General features: G+C 35.8%; 1 protein-coding gene across 1 annotated transcript; it reads left to right on the top strand.

Annotated features, from left to right (window-relative positions):
• The first annotated feature begins 303 nt into the window (after window positions 1-303).
• LOC143558989 (protein NEDD1-like) lies at window positions 304-5,721 on the top strand. Its single transcript, XM_077047708.1, has 10 exons — window positions 304-500; window positions 581-693; window positions 1,383-1,643; window positions 1,743-1,847; window positions 1,993-2,058; window positions 2,692-2,913; window positions 2,985-3,431; window positions 3,505-4,050; window positions 4,819-5,007; window positions 5,086-5,721. Exons 1-10 carry the CDS (start codon window positions 344-346, stop codon window positions 5,191-5,193), a joined length of 2,214 nt encoding a protein of 737 aa, XP_076903823.1. The 5' UTR covers window positions 304-343; the 3' UTR covers window positions 5,194-5,721.
• The last annotated feature ends 3,046 nt before the right edge of the window (window positions 5,722-8,767 follow it).

The raw sequence follows: 8,767 nt of genomic DNA on the forward strand, positions 1-8,767 counted from the left end.
TAATGAACCAAATGGATTCTACAATTACACATATGAAAACAATTGTAGTATTTGATTTGATATGTGTAATATTATGGATCCTACAATTACAAATGCTTTTTAATATATATATATAATTTGAATATATGTATATTTTTTTAACTAAAAACAATTGTAGTATTTGATTTCCAATCTGAATAAAATTGGGGCGATATCATTTTGAGGAGCTTTTTTCAAAAATTGATTTTCTTCCTTCCGTTAATTAGGGTTTCAATTTTCAAATTCTTAATACATTTCATTCAATCAATCAATCAATCATCCCTCTGTATACAATTCCACATCTCACCAAACCCTAACCACCGATATGAACTTCACCGATCCAGCAATGTCGCTCTTGGCCGCTACCGGCGGCGACACCGTCAAACTCTTCGACGTCTCCATGGATCCCGGCGATCCTTGCGTCCTCACCCACACCCCGTCGCCTGGTTCTCAAGTTAACTCCGTCAAGTGGAACCACACCAGTAACTATTTATTTATAACTCTTCTTATGTTAATTCATTCATCTTATATTACTGTTTTAGTAGTTGTAAATTGTGATCAGATTTGGTGGTGGCGACTGCTGGTGAGGATAAGAAGATATCGCTGTGGCGAAAGAATGGCCAAAGTATGGGGACTATTCCTGCTGCGGGTACTGATAGTGGAGATAATATTGATGTCAGTTGCTTTTCTCTTTCACATTTGCGTTTTATAGGTTTTAAATTGTTAATTGACTTAAATATTCACACTTGTGAGTAGATATTGTCGTAACCGCTTAACCGAACACAAACCTAAACTGAACTGTAAGTTCATTTTAATATGTTAAGAACCAAACAGAACTGAACTGGTTACATAGGTTAGGGATATTCCACTAAATAACCGGTTAACCAGTTTTGCACCTCTAATTGGCACCATACTTGTTAGTTTTTAGAATCAGGATTTACAGTTTATTACATTATTTTATGAATGAGACTTACTGATCTATATTGACACTTGTAAGTAGATATTAGCACTAGATGTACAAATCGTAACCGGTTAACCGAACTGTAACTGAAACAGGTTCACATAGAAACCGTTTAGCTGAACATAGGTTAATAAGGTTAATTTTAATCGGTTAAGGTTAATTTCAATCGATTATTGTTGGTTAACCGGTTACATAGGTTAAGGATTTTCCACTCAAAATTCGGTTATTGGAAATGACCGGTTTTGAGCGTTTGACCAATAGTGGATAACCAGTAACCGATATTCTAAAATCGGTCAACCAGTATTTGCACCGCTATTGGCACCATACTTTCAGTTTTTAGAATCAGGATTTACAGTTTATTACATTTTTTATGAATGAGGCTTACTGATCTGTATAATTGCAGGAGTCTATTTATACTATCAGCTTTAGTAGCAAAGCATCTCGTTATATATGTTCAGGAGGAAGTGGTCAAGTGGTGAGAATATGGGATTTGCAGAGAAGGAGATGCATAAAGTGGTTAAAAGGCCACACAGACACAATAACAGATGTGAAGTACAACTGCAGAGATGAACATTTAGCTTCTATTAGTCTGTCTGGTGATCTTATTATTCATAATCCTGGATCGGGTGCAAGGGCTACTGAACTCAAGGATCCTAATGGGCAGGTGTGTGTTCTTATCTATGTTTAGTTCATATTGGTGTTTGCAATTTATATACTTCTGTTTTCTGATGTGCTAGATGTTTGTATGATGGTTCAAGCTCAGGTCTTGAGGGTGCTTGATTATTCACGAGCTAGTCGACACCTTTTAGTGACAGCTGGCGATGACGGTTCTCTTCATTTGTGGGATACAACTGGTCGCAACCCAAAGGTCGGATTTTTTAAACTCATATACTTGTCAATTTTTGTTCGTATTTTGCAAGGTTGATTAACTGACAGTTATTGGTTAACATATATATGCTCGGTTGATAAATGGATACAATTTTTTTTTATAAATATTTAATTTTGATATGCAGGTTTCTTGGTTAAAGCAACATTCTGCACCAACAGCTGGCATTAGTTTTTCACCGTCCAATGACAAGGTTTCTACTGATTGTTTTGTACCTTTCTATTAGGCTTGTAAACAAACCGAACGAACACGAACGGAGCATGATCGGGTTCATTCGCTTACCTTTAACCGAACAAATGATCGTACACAAACTAAGCGAACATGGTTTATTGTTTGTGTTTGTCGTTAAGAAAATGAATGTGTTCGTGTTTATTTGTTGACAGTAGAAACGAACGGTTCACGAATGTAAAGGGATGAAGATAACTGTACATAGATGAACGAACATAACTGAGCTACAGCCGGTTAAAAGTAAATTTGAGCAACAATCTGTTGGGCCTAAAAAGTTATTAAAACTAGAATAAGTTGTTATGGGCCTAAAAACTACAACGAATATGTTAACGAGTGTATACAAACGTAAGTAATGAACTTAATTGAATCCAAATGAACAAACATAAGTGTATTTAAGTGAATTAACGTTCACGAATATAAATGAACAAACAAGAAATATGCTAATGTTTGTTCATTTATTAATTAAATAAACTTCCCGTTGAACAGTTCCCTGAACGTTTGGTTTGTTTACTAGCTTGCTTTCTATGATATAAATAATGAAAATTAAATTCTGCATTAATCTAAAAGATATCCTATATAAAGTTTTGGAGTTTTGCAGATAATTGCTAGTGTTGGACTTGATAAAAAGTTGTACACTTTTGACTCGGGGTCAAGAAGACACTCATTTTGCGTACCATACGAGTCACCTTTTTCATCAGTGGCATTTCATGATGATGGAAACACACTGGCAGCTGGCACAACAACCGGACAGGTGGTATTTTATGACGTGCGTGCAAAGCCTCAACCGATTACCGTCCTTCGCGCTTATGCTAATTCTGAGGTAAATGTATTACCTTTTTTATTATTTAATTTACATGTATCATAAGTTTTGATGTTATCTTGTTTAAATAGGCTGTCACAAGTTTATGCTGGCAAAGATCAAAACCGATTTTTGTAAACGAAAAAACTTGCACACCAGATACGGCGCTCATGGGCGGTACAGTGGACGACTCAATTGTGATGCCGGACCCACTTCCTTCATCAACAACATCTACAACTTCAATTTCCGGGTCCCGAAACTCTACCACGTCTGCAATTTCTGGTGGTAATGATATATCTGCAGCAGGTGTAGAAACGCCATTGAGAAGCTTAAGGGTTGGTGGATTGGGGAGATTACAAGCGCCACGTGGCTTTAATTTGAAGGATGAAATGGATGTCTTTTCCCCACTTGTGGAAGTTCAACCAATGACAACACCTTTTGATAAATTATTGTTGTTTCCTTCATCGAAAAGATTTCCGCCTCCAGTCGATGCTGGTGATTCTCACCCGATTTTTGATTGGAAACCGAGCTCAACTTCGGTACATTTTGTTAATTAATATTTAACGACTAATATATGGCATATAGTTAGAACCTAATAATTAGTAATTTCAGGATGACAACCACACACCTGTCTCTCAATCGTTATCATTAAAACCTGATGAACCGTCATCGATAACACCTCCCGAAGCATGGGGTGGTGGAGTGCATCGTTTACGTCAGCAAGGGTCGGTAGCCTTTCGTTTTTCCACATTGACGTCTTCTTCTGGTTTATCTTCAGGGTCAATGATGACTGGACTTCAGGATCTGAGTTTCCCTTCGAGTCAAACGGGTTTGAATTTTCGGGTCAAAGATACGTCTTCGAGTCAAGAGAGTCCGTTAGCTTATCCTGATATCCCGTTTGGGTCGACTTCTCTTTCGCTTGGTTTGAAAGGGAATCTAGAATCTTCTGGACCTGCGTTGGGTCAAACCCAAAGGCTTTCAAGTTATGCTGAGAGGATAAGTACTAACCCATCTTTTAGTGACGGGACGGCTATTGCCACAGGGTCCCCTAAAACAAAGAAAAACGGGTCCGAAACGCGAAAAGAGTTTTTGAGTAGCTTTACACCGAGGCATGAGACGTCAATTGCCACAGAATTGGGGATTCCTCCAGCTGTGAATGTAAATTTACTTATTTACCCTCTTTCTTTTAATACTTGCATTTCACAAAACCAATCTCATTTTCACAAAAAAGGATGTCATTTGCTATGATCGTGAGCCTGTAAACGAACCGAACATTGAACGGACTATTCGCGAACCGTTTGGGAGGACATTTGTTTATATAACAAATGATTGAACACGAACATTGTTTATTCATTTAGTTAAACAAATGAATATAAACACATGTCTCATTCGTTCATTTAATTTTGTGAATGTTCGTTACATTCATTTATGTTTTTTTTATCTATTTTCGTTCATATATCTATTAAAATTTTTTTTTGGTTTGTTAACATTTAGTTAAGTTTAGTTTTATGAAATTAAAATATCACTCGTTACAATTTAGTCTAGATTTATTATTTTTAAGGTCTTACAGCTAGATCACACTCACTTTTAAATGGTTTTCACTCAGTTATATTCGTTTATGTTTGCTCACCTATGATTTCTTATGTGTTGTTTGATTATGTTCATGGACCATTCATGTATACTGCTAACGAACGGACACGGACAAGAAAATTTCTTCCGTTTACTTGTTTGTGTTTGATCCTTATGCTTGATTAAAGTTAAACGAACATGAACATGCCCTGTTTGGTTCGTTTACATACCTAGTGATCGTGATTCGTGGGCTGACCTGCATCGGCTCAACAGCTTGATTTTCCTTATTTTAAAAGCCATTTGTTTTTTTTCTTTTCTTGTTTATTTTATTTTTTATAGTGTTAATATTATTAACAGGGTATTGACACACAACCCCAGAAATCGCCTGTGCATTCTAATTCACCGCAGCAACCGGGATCTTCTTCTTTCTCGCTTCAACTATTTCAAGGCACTCTTGATGAAGCTCTTGCTTCTTTCCAGAAATCCGTTCATGAAGATGTTAGAAACCTTCACATTGAAGTTTTAAGGCAATTCCATATGCAGGAGGTCTGTAATTTTTTTGTAATTTTTAGTATAACATTTTTATGTTATTTTTGTCAATCGTTTTAAACATTCTTCATGTAGGTGCAAATGTCAAATCAAATGAGTTCGATTTTGGAAACACAAGCAGAACTCATGAAGGAAATCAAATTGTTACGCAAAGAAAACCAAGAACTCCGCCAGCTGCTGTGAACGTTAGCTAATTACTCGTGTGTTGATTTATTTTAAAAGTTTTTAATCATTTTATTTGGTTTTTGGGTGCAAATTAACCATTTTTCTTGTGAAAATATTAGAAAGGAACACACTATATTCACATAACGGTATGGTTTTCTTTGTAATATTATGAGAAGCCGATGGTTTTTGTGGTAAGAAAGGTCAAGTGGCGTGGTTTAACTTAAAAGATTAAAAGATGATCCAGTTATGTCTGAGTTTTTGATTTTGGTTGTGTACTTGAAGTTCTAGTTGTTGGTGGGGTGAGACAAGTCAACTTTGACTTTATTCAGCAGAGTCATAGTGCATGTATAGGAACTGTTGCCTTTGATTCAATTGAAGATTGCTGAATGTTATTCTATTAAGTATTGTTAGTGTGAAATAGAATGTGTTTTTAAATTGTTTTGCTACTAAGAATGTAGAGTGTCGTCTTTTGTGGTAGTAATCCTAGTTATAAATTGTGATAGGCGCATAAGCATCACCTGGTGCCTAGACGCAAAAAAAGCGTGGGCATATATATAATTAGTTCTAATGTAATTCAAATATTTGAATAACAAAAGTATGTATGGAAATATATTCTCAGGGACTTGTATTCAGTGGACTGAGTTAGACGTGCACAAAATCGGGTATTTAAAAAACCCGGAACCGGGTAGGAACCGGTTCCGGGTATGGTCAACAAAAGTCAAACCAGGTTCGGGTAGGAACCAGTTCCGGGTATAGTCGGGTATTTGACCGGGTTTTGACCAGTTCCGGGTCGGGTTTTGACCGGTTCCTCCGGGTTTTTTTCGGGTTTTTTACCGGTTCCTGGTCGGTTCCGGTTCCGGAACCGGCTTCGAGAAGAAATCCTATACCCGGTCAGGATTCGGTTCCGGGTATGGGTTAGATTCGGTTCCGGGTATGGGTTAGAACCGGTTCCGGGTCGGTTCCACCGGTTCGGTTCCGGAACCGGTTATTTTGTGCACGTCTAGACTGAGTGACCGGCAAGCTTTCTTAAATTCATACGAAATACGGAACCTTTTATAAGCATGAAAAGAGTTCGTATGTGTAAATAACATTTATTATATAGTATACATAGATTAGAAACCATGCCTTAAGTCTATCCCAACACCACCAGAAAAGTATTTCTATGCAAATGTCCTTTTTGAAACAGAAGAAAAAATAGCAACTAAAATCACCTTTTTACAGTCGAAAATTTTTATATTAGACTTTACCTGGGTTAAATTTAACGGAGTTTTAAGGCTTCAAAGACTACTCACCCATCCGATTGAAATCTTTCTCAAACATCAATGAGGTGAGGAGATGCGAAAGCCATGATTTTGTAGCATAGCTTATGTGAACACGCATGTTGATCCCTGCAACCAATCAAATGATGACATAGATCAGCAAAACATCACACTGCTACAAGCGAGGCGTTGACAGGGTGTTTGTGGATCATCCATTGTTTCTTGAGAAAGTATTGATGTTTTCAATTTGTACATTTTAAATCAGTAGACAAACATGTTTAATGAAATTTGTGTGTTTTCAGGTATAATATCATCTTGATCTTCGCGACTTGTTTTACTTTACAATCGAGTCGTGTAAAAATCTTGATTTTGTGTGAATTGTAGGGTGTTGAATTTGAATAGCAGTGAATATTTCTCAGGGCCATATGGTATGAACTATGAATATCATCAATACGATCGTTTAATTTACAAACGCTATAAAGATATTTGAAACTTTTGATTTGGTGCAGGGGAAGATGTTGTGCTAAACCAAGAGGATTATATATGAGTGCTAAAGTGACTTTCACCAAATCCAATCTTCTTTCTAATGTCGCACAAAGATACAAATGTAATTTAATAGTTTATGGATTTAATGCAGATTGCCTTCTATATGCACAACATAGCTTACTAGGGTAGATTGCATTTGATGACTTTGCACTGCTCAATCTTCCCCACGAGCTCAAAATCTCCTTTGATTTCATCCACGGGTGGTCATGTTTATAATCCTTGTTATGTTATTATATTATACTTTACATACAATATTATTAATTCTGCATGACTGCAGATATGATGTGAGAAACCAGTTAAAGATTAACCGGATGAAAGCAGGAATATTGGAATAAGAGAAGATCTTAATCGTTAGGCCTTACTATGCACAAGAACTCGTTTCTGGCCCCGACAAAGGTGTGGAGTTGGATAATATATATTCCCAAGAAAAAAGTGTGCAAGGAACGAATGGTATCCCATGACTGATAAATATACTTGCGTCAAATTTGATTCCACCATAGTAAGAATGGAATCCCATCTAGCTGCATAAAGTTGTAAAAATGGTGATTATATTATACATTATTGCTATATTTTTAAATAGGTAATGAGTGTAAAACACTTACAAAAGAACCCCTTCAAGCATAAGTAGGATTGTCTATGATAAAAACATTCTAGTCATAGGATTTATAGGCAGGCTTGAAGAACAAAAGGGTTTAGATAATAGTTCTTGTGAGTTACTAGTCTTATTTAATTATTAGTTAATATTTGTTTTGTTTTGTTTTGTCATTACATTAAAATAGAAAGAATATATTCGTGTCATCTAAGGTTAAAATAGAAACATAAATAGTAGACTCTTGTGCTTCATACATTTATATCTAGGGTTAAAATTGAAACCAAAATAGTAAACTGTTGCTTCTCCTCCTCATAACATGAGGTTGCTGTCACACCCCGACCAAAGGCGGCGGAACATGCCGGGGTGCAACGGATTGCCCAAGAACACAATACACTATTAAAGTGGCAATATTTAATCAACTCATTTAATTTCATAAAATCATAACAAGTCACATAGCATGTTCATACAATAACCGAATTCAATCATAGCAAAATAATATATTGTTCGTTTTGCTAATATCCTAATAGTCTTGATTACGTTTTTCTTCAAGCCTCGAGTCAACCTAAAGTAAAACCTGTAACATTGTATAAAATAGAATTTGTCAACACAAAGGTTGGTGAGCAATTTCATAGTTTTGAACAATAAATATATAATAGGAAATTCCACAACTTGTATACAAAACAATAAATAATAGCAACAATTTAGATGATGAAATCGTTAATAAGAATACATTAACGACACATTTCTACAAGGGGATGCCAAATAGATTCGGATTTTATGAAATCGTTAATAAGAATACATTAACGACACCTTTCTATAAGGGGATGCCAAATATACTCGGATTTATGAATCAACCAACCAAAAGCGGAAACACATTAGCAATTAAGCATGTACGCATATAACACCAAATCGAGCATTTAATTAAGTAAGGTATACAATAAAGTTTGTGGTTTAAGACTCAAGTATAAAACATCTAATTTGAATAAGTATGCAATATCACCCCAAAACGAAAGACGGAAAACGGGGGATGAAAAGTACACACGTTTCTTTAAATAAATGATAAGAAATGCAAGCAATTTAAAGTTTAAGGTTTAAAATGTAAGTATGTAAGAAATTATATGTGACAATCGTCAATTTCAGGTTAACTCCGTTAACTCAACTCCGTCAATTCAAACTTAAAGATCACTGAATCTAT

This window comes from Bidens hawaiensis, unplaced genomic scaffold, assembly GCF_021521415.1.
Source record: "Bidens hawaiensis isolate Kalapana, Puna unplaced genomic scaffold, B.hawaiensis_p1.1 tig00019677_1, whole genome shotgun sequence".
NCBI lineage: Eukaryota > Viridiplantae > Streptophyta > Magnoliopsida > Asterales > Asteraceae > Bidens > Bidens hawaiensis.